This window comes from Bubalus bubalis, chromosome 3 (genome assembly GCF_019923935.1).
Source record: "Bubalus bubalis isolate 160015118507 breed Murrah chromosome 3, NDDB_SH_1, whole genome shotgun sequence".
Classification (NCBI taxonomy): Eukaryota; Metazoa; Chordata; class Mammalia; order Artiodactyla; family Bovidae; genus Bubalus; species Bubalus bubalis.
The window spans coordinates 20037052-20058848 of NC_059159.1; the positions used below are offsets into that span (position 1 = coordinate 20037052).

At 46.1% G+C, this 21797-nt stretch overlaps 1 protein-coding gene across 1 annotated transcript; it reads left to right on the top strand.

Moving 5' to 3' along the window:
- Nucleotides 1–1446: 1446 nt before the first annotated feature.
- LOC102401393 (alanyl-tRNA editing protein Aarsd1) lies at nucleotides 1447–10703 on the top strand. The gene is made up of 12 exons (XM_006055706.3): nucleotides 1447–1608; nucleotides 1760–1891; nucleotides 3840–3999; nucleotides 5710–5767; nucleotides 6160–6316; nucleotides 6413–6529; nucleotides 6758–6888; nucleotides 7216–7282; nucleotides 7460–7551; nucleotides 7984–8038; nucleotides 9127–9221; nucleotides 10476–10703. The coding sequence occupies exons 1-12, from the start codon at nucleotides 1570–1572 to the stop codon at nucleotides 10609–10611; spliced, it is 1239 nt and encodes a 412-aa protein (XP_006055768.2). The 5' UTR covers nucleotides 1447–1569; the 3' UTR covers nucleotides 10612–10703.
- The last annotated feature ends 11094 nt before the right edge of the window (nucleotides 10704–21797 follow it).

The following is a 21797-nucleotide window of genomic DNA, read 5'->3' on the forward strand; positions in this document are numbered from 1 at the left end:
TCCACTGGAGAAGGAGATGGCAACCCACTCCAGTATTCTTGCTTCGGAAATCCCATGGACAGAGGAGCCTAGCAGGCTACAGTCCATGGGGTTGCAAGAGTTAGACACAACTGAGTGACTAAGCACAAGTATTTATATATTATCTAAGAAAACTTTATGTCTTATTTGAACTTCATATCAACCTTATAAAATAATTAAGTCTTTTCTTAATAGTGCTCAAACAGGTTACAGTAAGTGGCAAAGCTGGGACCTGAACTTGTATAGCATATCTCTCTTCACCTACAATTCTGAAAACTGAAAAGTTCTAAAATATGAGTTTAAAAAAATTAACAACAAAACTCATCTGGCATCAAAACATGACCTAAAATGATGTTAGGCTATTTATGCTCCTGCTGCTAAGTCGCTTCAGTCGTGTCCGACTCTGTGCGACCCCATAGACGGCAGCCCACCAGGCTCCCCCGTCCCTGGGATTCTCCAGGCAAGAACACTGGAGTGGGTTGCCATTTCCTTCTCCAATGCATGAAAGTAAAAAGTGAAAGTGAAGTTGCTCTTTATAGTCTTTGTTTATTCGGTTTAGTGCATTTATTTCTCAGCATAAATATATTCATACATTTGATCACAGGGGGTTGCTCCAGAGTTCCAAATGGAACACATTAAGTAACATATAGGTATGGTCTGCATTACTGCCTAAAATCAGGAAAATCCTAAATTCTGAAGCATCTGGAGACTTCAAGCTTTTTATTAGTTAATTTAAAAGAACAGAACCTGGAGGAGGAAATGGCAATCCACTCCAGTATTCCTGCCTGGAAAAATCCCATGGACAGAGGAGCCTGGTGGGCTACAGTCCATGGGGTCCTAGAGTCCGACACGATTGAGCACTTAGCAGCAAAATAGCAGAAAGAAAGTTAATCTAAACTTTCAACTCGTTTAACGTTTTAAGACACTGATTGCAGTTTAGCTTATTTTAATCTTTTTATCTGCACTGTCCAATCAGGTAGCAATGGTCACACATGGTCACTGAGTACTTGAAATATTGATAGCCCCAACTGAGACGTGCTGTAAGTGTAAAATACACAGCACGTTTCGAAAATTTTGTACGGGGTGGGGGAGAAACTCTTATTTTAAAATACTCATTACATGATGAAAAAATTTAGATATGGTCATTTAAATAAAAATATTATGAACATATGTGGCTTGCATTATAATTCCATTGGGCGGCGCTGCTGTGTATTTTCAAACCACTACCATCCACGTTTCTATCGACTGGGCTTCAGCGGGTCCGAATTATGTCCCTCCCTTAGGTCCAAAGGGGCCAAACGAAGTGCTTTGACAAGTTCATACCGCAGTTCTGTCTTGTTTTTTTCTGGTCCTTTTCACAAACAGTCGCTAAACAATTCCGAGCGCCTGCAAGTCGCGTTTTGAATAAATTTGACCAAACCGCATCCCGTTCTTTGCCCTGCTGCGCCTGCGCAGAGACGCTGCCGGAGTGACGATTGTCCCGCTTTGCTCTCCGTCCGCCGCCGGGTGTTTCAGTGAGCGCGCATCCCCGCGTCCTGGGAGACAGCAGCGATGGCGTTTCGGTGTCAGCGGGACAGCTACGCCAGAGAGGTGCGGCCAGCGGGGCAGGGAACTTGCTGCTCCGAGCGGGTGCAGCGGTGCGGGGCGAGGGGGCGCCGCATGGAAGGGGCACCGAGCTGGATTCAGTCCGGTGCGCTGAGGGTTGGGGTCGGGGCTTACTTTCGCATCCCTTTCCACCCAGTTCACCACCACAGTGGTCTCCTGCCGTCCCGCGGAGCTGCACACCGAAGGAAGCAACGGCAAGAAGGAAGTGCTGAGCGGTTTCCAAGTGGTACTGGAAGACACGCTGCTTTTCCCCGAGGGCGGGGGACAGGTACCAGGCCCATCTCGCTCCCCTCCCCTCCCTTCCCTTCCCAGGAAGCCCTCAATTCCTTTCTCACCCAGTGGGAAGTGTCTTTTTTTCTCTCAGTCTCAGCTGTAATGAATACAGTTGGAAATTAGCTCAGTTCAGCTCATTTGTTCACTCAACAGATACTTATCAACAGATACTTATCTAGCCCTAACATATCCTCTTTGGTACTGTTCCAGGCTCTGAGGATAAAGCTTGAACAAGAAAGTGTCTCTGCCTACTTAGTGTATTTGTTGGAGGAAACAGACAAAACGGTTACTAGATAAAAAGTATACCAGCTCGGATAAGTTCTATGAAGAAAACTAAAGTTTGAGGGAAAGAGAGTGATGGGATCATCTCCTAGGTAGGGAACAAGTTATTTTAGTCAAGAACTACGGGAAGTGGGGGGTAAGCCGTTCCTGTCATCTGATGGTGCTGGTGGGGGTGGGGAAGTATTTCCAGGGAGGAAGAGTAAGTGCAAAGGACCTGAGGTCGGAATTCCATTAGCATGTTTAGCACAGTGGAAAAAGTTTCCTCTGAAGGAGCACAAGAAAGGGCAGACTTACCAGTGCTGTGATGGGGTAGGGACAAGATCCAGTGAGAACTTGAGAAAGAAGGATACTCACCTCAAAGGTGGGCATTGTGGGAGAGGCTTTCCCAGCAGAGAGAGTAGCACAGTGGAAGGCAGGGAAGCCTGAAAGAATCTGACAAGTCTGGTTAACTTCAAATAGTCCCATATAGTTGGAGCTTATGGTATGTGTTGATGACAGGCTGGAGATAGCTTTGGAAAGCTAAGTAGGGGCCATTTCAGAGGGCCTTGAAGAATGTGTTAAGGTATGTGGACTTCATTCAGGAAGCTGTGGTGAGCTATGGAAGTACTTAGGCAAAGAAATTATGTGAGAGAATGTACTCGGTAAACTGCCCAGCGTAGAGGTTTTCTGATCTGCTGAAGGAAAACCTGTGACATCCGGTATCCATAGTGGGTCTCATTTTATATACCACCTCTTCCAGGAAGTCTTCCCTGATTTCCCAAGATTGTTAGGTCCCTTTCCTTTGAGCTTCCCTAGAGCAATGTACTTTTTTGAACTATAGCAGGCTGTAGGTCCGGAGAAGGCAATGGCACCCCACTCCAGTACTCTTGCCTGGAAAATCCCATGGACGGGGGAGCCTGGTGGGCTGCAGTCCATGGGGTCACTAAGAGTCTGACACGACTGAGCGACTTCACTCTCACTTTTCACTTTTATGCATTGGAGAAGGAAATGGCAACCCACTCCAGTGTTCTTGCCTGGAGAATCCCAGGGACGGGGGAGCCTGGTGGGCTGCCGTCTATGGGGTCGCACAGAGTCGGACACGACTGAAGTGACTTAGCAGCAGCAGTAGCAGCAGGCTGTAGGTCATTTTGTAATTGTCTGTTGACATGTCTGTATCTTTTCCAGACTCTTCATTTGCATCAGGGACCATGTCTTATTTACATTGTATTCTTGGGCAGGCACAGTGTCTTGTAAGCACTTGTATTTTGTAGTACTTCATATTTTTATAGTTTAATTCTAGTAGCAGTGAAGAAGATAGAATGGAAGGAGGGAAAAAAATTCTGATCATTTTAAAAACTATTGAAAGAGAAGAATCTAAACCAAGCAATGAAAGTGAGGATTAAGTTCTTTGGGTTTTACTAAAAGTTTCCTTGCTATAGTTACAGTGTTTAATTCTGTTATTCTGTTCTGAAGACCAAGATATACAGGTGTTTAGAGTGAAGAGGACAGAGACAGTCCCCTCCTAGAACAAAATGGACCACCTCACTTCGCGTTGCCTTTCTCCCTTAGGGAATCTCAAATTCTGGGTGTGTTTCTCACGTACTTGCCCTGTAGAGTCTTTGATTCCAGGAGTTAGGTGAGCCCTGCCTGCCACCACTGATTATCTTTACTTCTTTACGCAGCCTGATGACCGTGGTACAATCAATGACATCTCTGTGCTGAGAGTGACTCGCCGGGGCACCCAGGCTGATCATTTCACGCAGACGCCCCTGACCCCTGGGACTGAGGTTCAAGTCCGGGTGGACTGGGAACGGAGGTTTGACCACATGCAGCAGCATTCAGGTAGATGGGCGGGATGGGACACATCTAGCAGGGGCAGTTGCTGTTTGGGAATGTCAAGATGATTGAGATATGGTGTGGGTTCTCCAGGAGTTAACCTTTTAGAAGAAACAGACATATTCAGAACCAGGATTCTGGCAAGATGTGATAAATGTTATAAACGCAAAATGAGCAGGACTTCCCTCGTGGTTCAGTAGTTAAGAGTGCCTGACAGTATGGGGGAAATAGGTTCAATCCCTGGTCCGGGAAGATTCCACATGCGCCACAGCTACTGAGCCAATGTGCTGCAACTGCTGAAGCTCACATATGTTAGAGCCTGTGCTTTGCAACAGGAGAAGCTGTTGCAGTGAAGAAGCTTGGGCACCACAACGGGGAAGTAGCCCTTGCTCATGACAACTAGAGAAAGCACACGCAGAGCAATGAAAACCCAGCACAGCCAAAGAAAAGAAACCTCCAAAATGAGCAGTTAAAGTATTAGAATAACTGCTGGATTTAAGCTACTAACCCCCACTGGATGTTTTCATCTGGATATGTCTCATAGCCTTGTTATACTCAAAATGTCCAAAATGGAATTAAAAAGCCACCCTCTCCCCCAGATCTGGTTTTTCGTTTGCCTTCTCTATGGTTAGTGCATGGCATCAGCATCTACCCAGCTGCTTGAATCCTTGGAGTCTGCTGAGACCCCTCTTTAGGGACAGCCAGTCAGTCTGCGTCCTGTCAGTTTACTTTCTCAATACTTCTCTGCCCACTTCCACTGGCAACGCCGTTGTCCTTGTCCCACCTCTCGCCATCTCTCCCCCGCCCTCTGTAATAGCCTCTTGGCTACTCTCCCCACATTCAGTCTTGCTACTTTGCAGCCCATTCTCCATAGAGCAGCCAGAATAATCTAAAACTGAAAATCCGATCAAGCCGCTTCCAGCTTTCAAGCTTTTCAAAGGCTGCCTGTAGCTCATGCTAAAGCCAAACATCTTGTCATGGGCTGTAAGACCAGCCTGGGCTTGTGCTTATCTACTCCAGCCTCATCCAGTACCCCTGCTTCCCGCTGTCTGCATCCTGGCCTTCTCTTGATTTCTTCAATATACCCTGCTTGTTTCCTCCTTCAAAGCCTTTGGCTGTCTTGTTCCCTTTGCTTTCACAGTTGGCCCTTCTCTTCCTCTTGCTTTTTTTTCCTCCTCCTCACTGTCATTGATCAGGGATAGCACCATATCTCTAGTATCAAGCCCTGTTCCTTGTATGTGTAGGCACTTGATAAATTTCTGTCAAATGAGTTCCCTGATGGCCTACTGGTGAGGGTTCCAGGTTTACGGCTGTGACCCAGGTTCAGTTCCTAGTTGGGGAACTGAGAGATCTTGTAAGTTGTGCAGTAAGGCCAGGAAAAAACAAAAATTCAAAACAAAAAAAATGCCTAAAAAATTTTCTTTTTGTCAAATGAATGGATGTGGCTCAATGAGAACTTGAGTTCAAATCCTGCCTCTGACGAAGTACATTGCCTTGGCCAGTCATTTATTTGATCTCTAGGCCTCGATTTCCTCATTTATGAAATGGCGTCATAAAGCTTGCAGAATTCTCCTGAGGATTTTCAATAAAGTATCTCTCGAGAGTATTATCCAGTGTCCAGCAGGTCTTCAGCAGAATTTCTGGGATGACATTGACATGGGGATTGTGTGACTGCCGGGGCTCCTTACTCTTCTCCTGTCTCCTCTCTCTGTTCAGGGCAGCATCTCATCACCGCAGTTGCTGATGATCTTTTTGGGCTGAAGACAACATCATGGTGAGCAGGGGACTGTCCGGCCTGGGTCCCTGACTGCCAGCTCCTCATGGGTTGGGGCAGGAAGATAAAATCTGCTGTGCTCACCTGGTCCCCATGAAGATGGGGTGGTGGATGACTTTGTGTTTTCCCCTGAGAAACATCTGCCTTTGCTTAGGATGAACATAGAATTTGGAGCCCAGTGACCTAGAGGGTGAATCCCAGCTGCATGACCTTGAGCACGTTCCTTAATATTAACCCCCTCACCTGTAAAATGGAAGTGACAGTCCCTGCCTTGTGACATTTTTGTGAGGATTCAATAACAGCATGTATATGAACATGCTCTGTAAATGATAATCTTCCTTATACTGTTCATCGTCCCCATCAGCATCCTGTGACCACTCTACTTCTGGCAGGGAGTTGGGGCGACTCCGGAGTGTCATTGAGCTGGACAGCCCCTCTGTGACTGCAGAGCAAGTAGCTGCCATCGAGCAGAGTGTCAATGAAAAAATCCGAGACCGGCTGCCAGTGAACGTGCGAGAACTGAGCCTGGATGATCCAGAGGTGGAGCAGGTGAGGGGAGAGCCAGCGGGGTGGCTTCTGGAGAGTGCCCACCCGAGGGCTCCTCATCAAAATTCAGACAGCCCTCCTCCTCTCCTCGTGTTCCAGGTGAGGGGCCGGGGTTTGCCGGATGATCACGCTGGGCCTATTCGAGTTGTTACCATCCAGAGCGTAGATTCCAACATGTGTTGTGGGACCCATGTGAGCAATCTCAGTGACCTTCAGGTAGGTGAGAAAGGGCTCTTGAATGGATGGGAGAGAGGGTGTCAGGGGTGGGGGATCACAGCAGGGCTGGGAGTGATGGAGGGGACACCTGAGGGGTCCTGAGTGAAGTCACTCCATTATTGCTCCTGAGCTGTTTTGGGAGATCTTGGTCTCTTTTACCCTCAGGTCCAGCACCTGCTGTGGCTTATCCATGTATATGTGTGTATGTTACATTCTTGCCTCATGTAGGTCATTAAAATTCTGGGCACTGAAAAGGGGAAAAAGAACAAAACCAACCTGATCTTCCTGGCTGGGAACCGGGTGCTGAAGTGGATGGAGAGGAGTCATGGCATTGAGAAGGCGCTCACAGCTCTGCTGAAGTACGTACGCCCCCTTCCCAGGCTCGACTCTCAGCTCCTGGGCAGCCAGAGTGTAGCCTGCCCACCCGTACTGGAGACAGAATACTCTTATCTCTGGGAGGTGAGATGCAGTCATAAATGCTGCAGTGCTTTGGGTAGTCAGCCGGATGCACACAGAATGGTTTCTTCCTTTATATCCTCTCCCCCCAACCTCCTGAGGCCCCCTCGAAATGTCCCCGGGTCCCATCTGGAGGGAGACACACTATCAAGAGGGGCATTGTTGATTTATGCCCAGCACCAGAAGCAGTTGGGAAACTGGGGAGGCCTCCACGAACCTTTCTCTTGCAGGTGTGGAGCAGAGGACCACGTGGAAGCAGTAAAGAAGCTGCAGAACTCCAGCAAGCTCCTGCAGAAGGTGATTTATCCATGGAGGGTGGAAAGGGCATGGGCTCTGCCTGAACAGGCTCCCAGACTCAGCCCCTCACCTGACCGGATGTGCATTGTGTCAGCAGTGAGGGGCAGGGGGAGGAGACAGTGCTCCCTCTGGTTACCCTTTCCCCGCCGGATGACTGAGTGACAGCATCCATTTCAGAACAACCTGAATCTGCTCAGAGACCTGGCTGTGCACATTGCCCACAGCCTTAGGAACAGCCCGGACTGGGGAGGTGTGATCACATTACACAGGTGAGACAGGCCGGGGGTGCTGGGCTTTGGGCTCAGCCTCTTCCCTGCATGGAGTGCAGGAATGGGAGGCGGGTCACCCCCGTGGTATTCTCAAGACTGAGAAAACCCTAAGTAATGTGTTACCTTCCAGGTTTCCTGGGTTTGATACAAACATCTTCACTGTAACTTTCTTAGCACTTTGCCTCAGGTCCTTCACCATCTAACAATTCTCCGGTTACCCCAGAGAATCCTGTTTAAGGGAAGTAGAAACAACGTAAAGCAAAGCTTATTGTAACCTGCTCAGGCAGAGAAGGTGGTCGGGCTGGCCCTCCGTTTGCCCTCTTTCTTTGGCACTTTGCAGGAAAGGCAGCAGGGAGGCCAGTAGGAGGAGCTGGGCTTCCTGCAATTTCCTCATTTGCAGCCTGGGTCTCACGTCTGTGCCCTTTGTTTTAGGAAGGACGGCGATTCTGAGTTCATGAATATCATCGCCAATGAGATTGGGTCAGAGGTAAGAGGAGCGTGAGGTTCTGTGTCCACCCTAGTTGGAGACCTTACAAGGTGTCCTCCTCATGAACATGTGAAGAATAGGAAACAAATTCATTCAGTGACATTTTCTCAACACTGCCCATGAGCCAGGCTCTGTTTTAGGTGTCAGACTTGGTCAGTAGTATTGACCTTTCTGGGACTGTGACATTTACCAGCTTCGGAGCTCCTTTTATCAGAACTGTAATTCCTCCATACCACCCAGATTTATGTGTGCCAAGGGCCTGATTTCAGAAATATGGGGCTTGGCTTGGTCCTTAGAAGGCCATCCTTTCTGTTTACCTTTGCCTCAGGCAGGCGTTCCTCCCGGTCCTGACTGTCTAGAGTTTAGTGGTTTCCAGGTCTCTCTTTTGCCTTTACTCCAAAAATACTCTTTGAAATATTCACTCTTGGCCAAGCAGTGTGTACATCTCTCTTCATAATTCTGTGTAGAGAGTACAGATTCTCAAGGAGCTCACTTTTATTTGGGAAGATAGCTATGTATGCTGATCTTTGTAATTTAGGGTGGTCGATGCTTGAGTGAGAGGAGTGCATTCTCTGTTGGGCTGAGGAGGCTTCAGGGCAGGAGCCTAGAAGACTGCTTAGGAGTCGGCGGACACAGGAGCCAGGGCGGCCAGGCTGAGGGAAACATGGAGGTTTAGGCAGTGGCAGGCACAGTGTAGGAGGGCAGAGGGGTGGCCAGGCTCCAGAGGTTGGCAGGAGTCAGATCATGAAAGGCATTTTATCCTTGATCATGGTCAGCAGCCTTCTGCCCCCTACTTAATGTTCAACTTGAGTTCCTAAAGCCACTGTCAAAGTTTCTTGTCCCTTATGGGCCCCAGAATGAAGGGGCTGTCTTATCATTCATCAGGAACATCACTTGTGGTTTAGGGGAAAAGCTGTTTTTCTTTAAAGTACAACCAACATATCACATTGTCTAAGATGTCAAGTGTGTTGATACATATATTGCAGTATGATAAAAATGTGTTCATGAGGCTGAAAAGAGGGCAGTTTAGAAGAGATTGACTGCGTGTCTTTAAGTATCAGGGCTGATCTTCTTGTCTTGCATCCTAGGAGACCCTCCTCTTCTTAACTGTGGGCGATGAGAAAGGTGCTGGACTCTTCTTACTGGCAGGACCAGCTGAGGCCGTGGAGACCCTGGGGCCTAGGTAATTTTCTGTGGACAGCTGTGTGCGGGTGGGAGAGCCTGTACGCCTAACCTGCTAACACAGCCCTTGGTGAATGCAAAGGGCCACTACATCTTACGTTGGTCACATCACAGCCGTGTGAGGCTGGCTGAGCAGAAATAACGATCACCACCATCATTCCCACTTTTCCGCATGAGGGACCGCACGTCCTGTGCCTCAGGTCTCACTGTTAAAGTGAGAGAACTGAGGCTCAAGCCCAGGACTTTTTGTCTCCAAATCTAATGTACTTTGTGTTTTTTCTTTTAGAAATTGAGATTCCTAAGTGATGCGTGAATATAGGTTTTGGATTCTCCCTCGGCAGATGAAATAGGTGCTTAAGGCATCCACAAAATAGAGGCACAGACAAACTTGGGGGAAAAAATTAGGATTTTGACACTGAATCAAAAAAGGCATTGATATAGTTATTATAGAAAAATTAGAATTGTGTTGGACTTTTACTTTTTGTATTTTCTTATTTTAAATTAGCTATGGAGGTGGAGTATGTCATATTCTTTGTGGCATTTAGGGTTTTTGAAGTCCTTGATTGGCTCTGATAAATACATGTTCATTGTAAAACATTAAAGGAAAACAGAAGTATTTAGAGCAGAGGTTTTTGACAGATGGCCAGATGAGGCCTATCTGTCTCCTGACAGTTAGCCAGATGAGGCTTATCAGATAGACTGCTTTGGCCTGTGTACTCTTTTAAATTTTCAAAATTAGTTGCTACCTTTTAAAATTAGATTTTTACTTAAAAATGTATAGAGTTCTAGCTTTTTTCAAAAATGGTGGGGTGGGAAAAGGCATGCTCTGGCATTTCTGTGTCCACATGCCTGCGGGTAGCGTCTGTGAGGAAGTAGGCGCCGGCCGCCTCTTGAGACACCATAGGCTCGGCCAGTGCCGCGGGCCCTCCCTTCTCACTCAGCCCCAGTTGCTTCACTCACTGCTGTTCCCACAGGCCTTTGTGTCTACAGCTCTTTACCCCTAATTATGCTCGCCCTGCTCCCTGGAGGTTGCCATAATTTAGTCCATTTCTAGGCACTTCCATTGTTTCTAGTTATTCACTCTTGAAATCAACACGGTACATATATCTTTGTGCCCACATACAACTATTTCCAGAAGCCTACTTTTTCTCTCCCTCTCCCCTCAGCCCATGAGGAAAGCTTCAGGGCTGGCCTTGTTTTTCCTGTGACTTTTCCCTAAGAGACACCCCTCCCTGACCGTCTCTCTGCTCCCCAGGGTGTCTGAGGTGCTGGAAGGCAAGGGAGCTGGGAAGAAAGGCCGCTTTCAGGGCAAGGCCACCAAGATGAGCCGGCGGGCAGAGGTGCAGGCGCTTCTCCAGGACTACATCAGCACGCAGAGCGCAGAGGAGTGAGGACTCGGGTGCCTCGCTGGTCCTCCGTTGACAGCGGGCCTCCTGAGACCACAGAAGGAGTCTCTTGGACAATAAAATAGTTTGACTTGAAACGATTGTGGTACCATGCATATTTATATGACAAGTGACGAATTTGCAGTGTATTCCAGTGTGCTTATGCAGTCAGTATCTTTGTGAATAAACAGCTTTCTTCCTTTTTTAAAAAAATTTTATTCAAGTACAGTTGATTTTCAGTGTTGTATTAATTTCTGCTATATAGCAGAGTGATCAGTTATACAAACTATACATTATTTTTCATAGTCTTTTTCCATTATGGTTTGTCACAGGACAGAGAATATAGTTCTCTATGCTACACAGTAGGACCTTGCTCTTTATCAGTTCTATATATAATAGTTTGCATCTGCTAATCCCAACCTCCCAGTCCTCCGCCTCCCTCCGCCCCCGTGGCAACCACAAGTCTGTTAAGTCTGTGGTCTTAAACAGCTTTTTTATTCGGCTCTTAAACAGCTTTCTTATTCGGCTCCTGTTAGGCATACCCTACCCATGAATGTTATGTTGATGAACTGTATGAATTTATCTAAACCCAGCTGCAGTCTTTCCTTGTATAGAAATGCAGCTGCCAAAGGAGATATGAGTCAGGCTGGAGGTTTGGCTTAAGGACTTAGACTCACATCTCCTTGTTTTCTCTTACTTTTTTCCTAGTCTTTTGTTTCAGAATTAAAAACTATCAATGACTGTAAATAGGTTAAGAATCCACAAAAATATTTGTAGAAAGATGTTCTAAGTCTGCTACTGAGGCAGGAAAAGGATAGAAAGAGATACCAGGCAAAACTAACCAAGAGAAAGCTGGGGTCATTGTTAATATGAGACAAATGAGACTTTAAGGCTCTAAGACTTTAAGGATCATTATTGAAGCATTATCTTGAGGTTAAGAGCACAGACTTCGGATTTGCACAGACCTGAGTAGAAATGCTGGCTTTGTGCAGCTGTTGCTGCTGCTAAGTCACTTCAGTCGTGTCCTACTCTGTGCGACCCCATAGACGGCAGCCCATCAGGCTCCCCCGTCCCTGGGATTCTCCAGGCAAAAACACTGGAGTGAGTTGCCATTTCCTTCTCCAATGCATGAACGTGAAAAGTGAAAGTGAAGTCAGTCATGTCCAACTCTTAGCGACCTCGTGGACTGCAGCCTACCAGGCTCCTACAGGTGGTTAAATTATAAAGAAAAGCAAGGAAAATGACAGGACAGCATTTACCTCTGGGGAGGGAGTGAAGCAGGACGGAGCAGAGACCCAAGGCGGGGGTGGGTGGGAGAGTGGTTTCTTGAATGCTGGCAACATTCTGTTTTTTGACTTGGGTGATATTTACATAGGCTTTTGCTTATTAATCGTGGCTCAGCTGGTAAAGAATCTGCCTGCAATGCAGAAGACCTGGGTTCAGTCCCTGAGTTGGGAAGATCCCCTGGAGATAGGAAAGGCTACCCACTCCAGTATTCTGGCCTGGAGAATTCCATGGACAATACACTCGCAGAGTCAGACTTGACTGAGCAATTTACACTTCACTTTGCTTAATAATTTTGCACTGTGGGCTGCCTTTATGTTTTATTCCATGGGGTTATTTCACAATTTAAGAATACAACTTAAAAAATCTGATTCTGTCATTTACTCACTTAGGAAAGTTACCTTGCCTCTTCAACCTTCACTTTCCTCATTGGTAACATGGCAGTACGTGCTCAAGAAAGCACTTTGTGGGACTTCCCTGGTGGTCCAGTGGTTAAGAATCCACCTGCCAATGCAGGGCACACGGGTTTGATCCCTGGTTCGGGAAGATTCTACATGGCGAGGGGCAACTAAGCCCGTGAGCACAACTTCTCAGCCATGCACTTGAGCCCATGCTCTGCAATAAGAGAAGCCAATACAGTGAGAAGCCCACTTACTGCGACTAGGGAAAGCCTGAGTGTAGCAATGAAGATCCAGCATAGCCAAAAATGTTTTTAAAAGCACTTTATAGATTCTCAGAGATGATCTAGCAACAGGTCATTTTTGATCACCTAATGTTCTGTTCCTCTTTACCTGCAAATCGAGAATTGATTGTAACAGTAGAAGCAGTTGGCCTTCTGCCACCCCCAGGTGAGCTGCATTCCTGGGTGGGGCTGCTGTGGATGGATTTGGATGCAGGCATCTCATGTGCTTTCCTAGTTAGAGCTATGATTGAGCCCAAGGGAAGCTTCCTCTGAACCCAGCGTGCGTCTGTGCATGCTAAGTTGCTTCAGTCATGTCCAACTCTTTGCCACCCATGGACTGTAGCCTGCCAGGCTCCTCTGTCCTTGGGAATTCTCGAGGCAAGAATACTGGAGTGGATTGCCATGCTCTCCTCCAGGGGATCTTCCCTTGAACCCAGCAACTATCAGCAAATAGCTTTAGATTAGATGTCCATCTTCTTGTTCACACCAGGAGTTTATTCAGGTGAAATTCCCACATGAAGAAGTTCTGCTACTGTTTTGCTAGAGATACGGAGGCAGGGAGCACAGCGTCATCAAATTTGGCTGGAAGGAACTGAGTGGTTGTCTAGTGCAGTGGCTTCTAGACTTTTGTCTTTAGTTTAAATGAAGCTTTTCTTCATGAGCCTTACATATAGAAGCCCAGTTCAGAAATGGACGAAAGAAAGCTGTATTGAGCTGGTTGGAAAAGGAAGTGGAGGCATGGAGTTTTGAAGGCACTCAGGAGGTCCCTGAGGGGTTCCTATGGAGCCACAGCACCATTTGGAAACTATTAATTGAGTGTGCAGGCTACATCATTTCAGTCCTGTCTGACTCTTCGGGACCCTATGGACTGTAACCTGCCAGGTTCCTCTGTCCATGGGAATTCTCCAGGCAAGAATACTTCCTCTAGGGGATCTTCCTGACTCAGGGATCAAACTCGCATCTCCTGTGGCTCTTGCATTGCAGGTGGATTCTTTACCAGTGAGCTTAGTTTCCTAACTAGGGATCAAACCTGTGCTTCCTGCCTTGGAAGCACAAGAGTTTTATCCACTGGACTGCTAAGGAAGTCCAACAATAAAGTTTTTGATGTGCCATTCTATTTCAAAGCATAAACAAATCCCTCCCCCAACCACCCGTGTTTTTCCATCACAGGGCACTCAGTTATGGTGTCTGTGCTGGTCCTTCAAATCAAACTTATGGTTCAATCCTGAGTCTCCTGACGAGGTTCTGTGCTTACATGTGTGTGTGATACACCTCTAGAAAGTTCAGGGTAGATTCTGCTCTGGTGGGGAATAACATTTTCCCATGTTTTAAGATCCCTTAAGTAGAGAACAACGATATCCAGTTAGTTTTCTCCCCAAACGAAAGAAGTTAAAACAGTTTGTCTGGTAGGACTGAAAGCCGCAAGGCAGCCTACTTGTCAGGGACCAGAGTCTGGAGCCTGAGACTTCAGCTGGAGCCAGGAGGCAGAGGAGTGGGAGAGGTAGGCTGCAGGGAGGTGGCCAGAAGGAAGAGGAGTTTGATTCCTGAGGCAAAATTTGGGCATTGATGTTACATCAGTAGGCTGCTGAGGGGCATGAAAGGCATTAAAAATTTTTCTTTTTTGCTTCACTGTGTATCATGTGGGGTCTTAGTTCCCTGACCAGGGGTTGAACCCATGTACCCTGCATGGGAAGTGCAGAGTCTTAACCACTGGATCACAAGGAATGCCCTCAAAATGTATTTTTAAAAAGTCTTTTTCCAACCCTGCCCCTGCCCAATTTTCCCTGCCAGAGACAACCATTAATTTCTTATCTATCATCTGGTAGTATTTTTTTAATAGATGGATATAAATCTTCCTTTTTTTGAAACACACTGTACACCCCTCTGCATCTTGCTTTTCTCAGCTAAATGAGTATCATGTTAAAAAAAAAAAGTAGTGTAAAAGTTATGCAGTACAAAATGGAATCTTTGATGAGAGATGGGGGAATATTATTTGCTTCACAGAAGGCTCCTTACTTTTAGAAGGACTCAGGCAGGATTCCCTTGAGCAGAGACCCAAGTGGAACCATTTTGTCTTGTTTTGCTTGGCTGTGTGGCTTGTTGGAATCCTAGTTCCCTGACCAGGGATCGAACCCAGGGCCCCTGCAATGGAAGTGCAGAGTCCTCACCATTGCACCACAGGGAATTCCCAAGTGAATTCATTTTCTTGTGTGTGTCATCTCCCTCTATCCCTTTATATTTCTATTTCCTTGGGGCATAGTAAAAAGAGCAGTGGACTGGGACTACCTCTGCTTGCCACCACTCAGGTGAGTTCTGATCATGTAGACTAGACCATATCATTTACTATCCATATTTTAAGGAATTAAAAAAAATTATTTATTTATTTGATTGTGCTGGGCCTTGGCTGTGTCATGGGGCATCTTTAGTTTTGGCATTCAAACCCTTAGTTGCCACATGTGGAATCTAGTTCCCTGACCAGGGATTGAACCTGGGCCCCCTTCACTGGGAGCACAGAGCCTTAGCCACTGGACCACCAGGGAAGTCCCCAAACTTGTGTATTTCTAAGAGTGAAAGTGTTACTCTACACATCTCTCCAGAGCCACAGTCACCAAGCAGGATGCGTGTCTGCATGCTAAGTCACTAAGTTATTTGTAACCCTATGAACCGTAATTTGCCAATCTCCTCTGCCCATGGGATTCTGCAGGCATGAATACTGGAGTGGGTTGCCATTTCCTACTCCAGGGGATCTTCCCAACCCAGGGATCAAACCCGCATCTCCGGCGTCTCCTGCATTGGCAGGCAGGTTCTTTACCACTAGTGACACCTGGGAAGCCCCCACAAACCAGGATGGTCTCCGGCCAAACCCAGTGTGTCTGGTTTCCCTGCTGAGGCTCTTTGACTTCAATTTCTTGACCTGCAAGTGGGGATATAAACACAATGTCCTCAGAAAGAAATAACTCAATTATGAAAGTGCATCAACATTTGAGCAAATTACATGAAAACACTAACTAGTTGTATGAAGGAAGGGAAAATAAAGCAGCAGTTTTGGAACCAGTGATGTCATTCATGCCTGTCAGAGGGGCCCTAATCCAATGCCCCAGGGAGAGGAACAGTTTGTATTCAAGAGAAGGGGTGGGTTATCTTTTGTGAGGTTCACCAGAAAATCAAGCAGAGTGAGTTTAAACATTTATTAGAGTAACATTAAAAGACGACCAAGAGAATAATAGGTATTAATTAGCATAAAATGTGGTAGAGTTTTAGGTACCCATACATACACATAGATTGTATATTCTGGAACATTGTTAGAATCCACTTTTTTTTTTTTTTCATGTGGACCATTTTTAAAGTCTTATTAAATTTGTTACAATATTGTTTCTGTTTTGGTTTTTTTGGCCATGAGGCCCGTGGAATTAGCTCCCTGACCAGGGATCAAACCCAACCTGCACCCCCTGCATTGGAAGGCGAAGTCTTAACCACTGGACCATCAGGGAAGTCCCTAGAATCCACTTTTACAGCATAGAAATAGTGAGAAGGAGCTCTGGGCTCAGAAGGTTTTATGACTCAAGTACCCATAAATTGCTGAAGACACAGATGTTGCAACTCACACCCAGGTGAGGGTCGCCTTTGTAATTCTGTGTACACGTTTAGGTGCTGGATCAGATTTTAGTATGAAAGACAAAAGACATCAGATGAAAGCCAGACACGGAGCAGGAGACAGCCTAAATGTCCTATAGCTGCACCCCACCCTTTAGTCTTGAGTGGAAACCAGAGAGTCGGCCAAGCTATGCTAGAATGCCAGGTCTTTCCCTTCATAAGAACTTAAATAAACTTCAAGGCCCTGCTGGGAAACAGGCAGCTCAACATACCCTAATGAAACACTCATGCAGAAACCTTCTATGTCGCCCATTCTTTTCCTGAATTGGATCCAAGCTATGACTAAAGAGCCCTTGATGGAGGGCAACTAGGGTTATTTGGGAACGAGTGATAGAGACATTTTCTTCTTCTTTTTTTTTTCCAGAAAGGTCTGTACCTTCTGTGCAGACTACTGCTGGCAGAGCGCCTGGCTCTCAAGGTCAAGAAAAAAGAGTGGGTCTTGGTAAACTGACCTGAGCCTGGGTCCTGGGCAAAAGAGGCACTAACAGTGAGAGCCTTCTCTATCTTCTGCTGAGCCCTTCCGTGAACTCCCTGCAGAAGCCATCTGCAGCCAAGACCTCCTGTAAACATCCCTGCTCGTCCTCAAACACCAACCTCAAAGCCAAGTGTTTCAGAATCAAACCTTCCCTCTGAGAAAATAAAATTCCCTCTTTCTTCCATGTCGCCTGACTTGTTTTTGTTGTTGTTGTTTGAAAGTGAAAGTCGCTCAGTCATGTCCGACTCTTTGCAACCCCATGGATTATACAGTCCGTGAAATTCTCCAGGCCAAAATACTGGAGTGGGTAAGCCATTCCCTTCTTCAGGGGATTTTCCCAACCCAGTAATCAAAACCGGGGTCCAGCATTGCAGGATTCTTTACCAACTGAGTCACCAGGGAAGGCCAATAATACTGGAGTGGGTAGCCTATCCCCTTTCCAGGGGATCTTCCCAACCCAGGAATCGAACCGGGGTCTCCTTCATTGAAGGCGGATTCTTTACCAGCTGAGCTACCAGGGAAGCCCAACTCATTTTTGTTGTTGTTGTTTAATATTTGTTTATTTGGTCATGCTGGGTCCTAGTTGTGGCACTCAGGATCTTTGACCTTCATTGCAGCATCTAGGATCTTTCACTTGTGACATGAGAGCTCTTGGTTGCAGCATGCGGATCTAGTTCCCTGACCAGGGGTCGAACCCCGGCCCCTTGTATTGGGAGCATGGAATCCTAGCTACTGGACCCCCAAGAAAGTTCCTTGTTGTTATTGTTGGTTTGGACATATAATAAACAATCCCAGAATTCATTTGTTCAGGTATTCAATAGATACTTACTGAGAGTGTAGCGAGTGCCAGACACTGCTAAGAACTGGGCCACACTAGTGGATAATACAGCTGTGATCACTGTTCTCAATGGCATTTTAAAGGAGAGAAGCAAATAAATGTAAAATTATACATTCTGTTAAGACAAAGAGGAAAAGAGTAGGGTGAAGAAGAGAGAAAAGTGGTGGGGAGGGACGCAAGGAGGGTTGTAGCAGTGACAACAGAGGCTTGGGGGAGAATGGAGTCTCTCCTGGGCACCAGCATCCAGGCCATTTCAACACAGCAGAGCGCTTAATAGGCAAAGAAAACTAGTTTCTTTTGGTTTTAGTGGGGGCTGTGCTGTGTGTCTTGTAGGATCTTAGTTCCCTGACCAGGGATTGAACCCAGGCCCTTGGATGTGAAAGCACCTGAGCCCTAACCACTAGACCACCAGGGAATTCCCCAAGCTGGTTTGTTCTAAGACAACTCAGCTGGTTTCCCTTGCAACCAGATGGTCACTGCTAAGCTCCTTCTTTATATGAAATTCTGGACTTCAAACTGTCCTCAGCCCCAGAAGAAGACCAGGGTCTTAAAGAGGCTGATGGATTCATCAGAGTCACACATACTTTGATAACTTTTATGTGGCTGTTACAAGAAGGAGGCAAAGAATAAGACATGAAGCTTGTGTTGCTCGTCGTCCAAATGAGTCTCTCCCACCACTTCTATGGCTCTTCTGGTCCCCAGAGGCTCCCCTCCCTCCCCACTAACAGAAGGTAAATGCTTTGTTACACCCCAGCAAAAAGAGGGTGATAAAAACATAGTCTGAAAAAGATCTCATGAATACAAGGAATTTACACTTGATAAAAACCCCCTGCTAATTGAAATTCCAAATAGTGAAAGGCCAGGGACTTCCTGGTGGTCCAGTAACTAAGACTCAGTGCTCTCAAGGGAGTGGTCTGGGGTTCAATTCCCAGTCAGGGAACTAGATCCCATATGCTGCAACTAAAGATCCTGCCTACATCAGTGAAGATCAAAGATCCCACGCAATAAAATTTTTAAAAATACATAAATATTTTAAAAATAGTGAAAGGCAGACTTCAGTGCCATTGCCTAATTTTTATTTTATTATTGTTTAGTATTGCTTAATTACCAGTTGGTATTAAATGTATATGGTTCTGCCAGACATGGTTCTAAGCACTTTATAAATATTATTTGTTTAATTCTCAAATCAACTCCATGAGATGATCGCATTGTCATCCTCTTTAGAGATGAGGATACAAAGACTATACTTTCAGGGATCATTTCTACAGTTTGTTACTAGAGATGAAGATACAGAGGCACAGAGAGATAAAGAGCTTGCCTGAGGTCACACAGCTAGTAACTGGCATGGCACAACACTGAACCAGCAATCTGGCTCTTGAATCCATCTACCTACCCACCATGTGGTATGGCCTCTCAGCAGCATATCTAGTATATTAGTAAGTAGTTATATAAGTACTAGTGGTAAAGAACCCACCTGCCAATGCAGGAGATATAAGAGACTCAAGTTCAATCCCTGGGTTGGGAAGATCCCCTGGAGGAAACATGGCAACCCACTCCAGTATTCTTGCTTGGGGAATCCTATGGACAGAGGAGCCTGTAGCTGACTAGGCTCCTCTGTCCATGGAGTCGCACAGAGTCAGACATGACTAAAGGGACTTAGCACACATGCCTATAAGTACTAGTAATATATTTTAAAAGAGCACGCAAATTATATATATTTTTTTATATATAGGGCTTCCCAGGTGGCTCGTGGTAAAGAAACTGCCTGCCAGTGTAGGAGATGTAAGAGACACAGGTTCAATCCCTGGGTTGGGAGGATCCCCTGGAGGAGGGGACAGAAACCCAGTCCAATATTTCTTACTTGGGAAATCCCAGGGACAGAGGAGCCTGGAGGGCTATGGTCCATAAGGTCGCAAAGAGTCAGACACAACTGAAGTGACTTAGCACGTATACATATATATCCAATATCTTTTATAAACTAGCATCTCTCTTATGGTTAAATAAGTGATTTCAGGACAGGGGCATTTAAGGATCTTAAGGCTGTCTGGTGCTTTTGGCAAGGAAAAAGGATCAAATAAACAAGCTATAAATAGAAGTGAAAACCTTCCATTACAATGTTGCCACATAGCCTTTAATTTTACCTCTGTTAGGGCAGGTACATACATTATCATGCTGAAAGCCAGGAGTTTATTCTTACAGGGTCCAAGAGAGAAGCCCCTAATTCCCTGCATTTAATACTAAGCTTGTCTGTCTCCTCCTTTCTGTTACTCTGGGCTCGATTTCTCTGAAGACAACATTCTATGTGTTTTACAAATGGTGCTCGAAAAAGTGTACTTGGCCCTTTTTGGCTCCTGGTGTGGGTGAGTCCAGGATTTCCATTCAGCTTTGGAAAAGACTGAAAAGCCATCTTGCTGGAAAAGTTCCGCTGTCCCATTTTCTTTGGCTGTGTCTTTGCTGCCTGTTACCACCAAGATTAACTCACCCTGAAGTTTTGCATGAAAACTAATTTTGAATTTCTTCTCTTGTCATTTGCTTTTTCGCCCCAGACCAGAATCCTCTAGCAGTCTCGGTCTCAACACCAAGGCACCGTTTCTGGAATATGACAGCAGAGGGTGCTGTGAGCCTAGGGTTGCTCAAGCCTCTGCCAGGAAAAAGGTAAAGGAGGCCCCCGGCTGATTCAGCCAGACTGCTCCATGTCTTGGCCCCTTGTGGCTTCTGAAGATCTTGTGTGTGGACATGGGGCAGTCAGTTCTCAAGAAGCCAACAGGGAATCAAGAGACAAGGTGTGGCCTTCTGGAAAGGATTTGTCATTTGTGTTTTGGGGAGTTTTAAGGAAGCCCCTTCTCTGGGCTTCCCTGGTGGCTCAGCTGGTAAAGAATCCGCCTGCAATGCGGGAGAACTGGGTTCGATCCCTGGGTTGGGAAGATCCTATGGAGGAGGACATGGCAACCCACTACAGTATTCTTGCCTGGAGAATCCCCATAGACAGAGGAGCCTGGTGGGCTGCAGTCCATGGGGTTGCAAAAAGTCAGACACGACTGAACGACTAAGCACAGCACTGCCCTGGTCAAGTTGATGCTTGATATTTTAGGCCCTTGATTCTGCCAAGACCAGAGATTCTGAATAGTGCTGAATCCTAACTTAATTCAGCATCTGGCTCTCTGGGCTCAGCCTTAGTTGGCAATGACAAGGCTAAAGACACTAAGAAGTTCAGAGTCATCGGTAAATATGGGACTTGTTTTGATACCTCTCTGGGAAGAATGGTGAAGAAAATCACCACCAGCCAGCACACCAAGCACACTTGCTCTTTCTGGAGAGGAAACTGAAATGAAGAGCCGAGCTGTGGCCATGTGGCACTGTGCTTCCTGTATGAAAATGGTAGCTGTTGGTGCCTCTAGCCCACATCTGCCGTCACAGTCACGTCTGCCACGAGACGACTGGAGGCATAGACCAGGGCCAGTAGAAGTTTCACCGTCTGAAACATGGCTAGCCAATAATAAATGACTTAATTTATGTAACAAACACACAAAAAAAGAAAACAGCATTTTTGTTATTCCCATTTCCCAGGTTCCTCCCCCCGCAACCTCTGAGTTCCTCTATATTGATGCTATCAAGGGCTACTGCAAGACAACAAGGAATAATTTTTTCTTTTTTTCATCTTTTTAAAAGCTGAGGCTTGAATGTTACCTCCAGGTTATCTCTCAAATTTTCTGTCTTCCTGAAATTCTGTATCTTTAACTCATTTTTTTTCAGCTTCTTGACTCCCTACAGCCCTTTACATGTCTTTTTAAAAAAAATGTATATTTATTTAGTTGCACTGGGTCTTAGTTGTGGCATGTGGGATCTAGTTCCCCAAGCAGGGATCAGACAAGGGTCCAACTCGGGCCCCCTGCATTGGGAGTGCAGAGTCTTAGCCACTGGACTACCAAGGAAGTCCCCTTAACATCTTGATTATTGACAAAAAACAACAGCAACATTTTGCATTTCTGGCTATTTTAGTTACTGTTGCTCTAAGCTAATTTGCTTTGTAAGACCAATTTTTATAAAATCCTTTACAGCAGGCTTTTACGGCAAGATAGTCTAATGAACTCATAATATAATATAACGTAATGGACACACACTCAACTTGCTCACTACTTCGGACAAGTGTAGAATATATCCATCTTGGAGAGCTGGCTTCAACAATTTCGATGTGATTTCGCAGCCACTGTGAGAAAGGAGCCTCTGAGAATACAGAGGGAGCTTGGGTAACGTGTGCA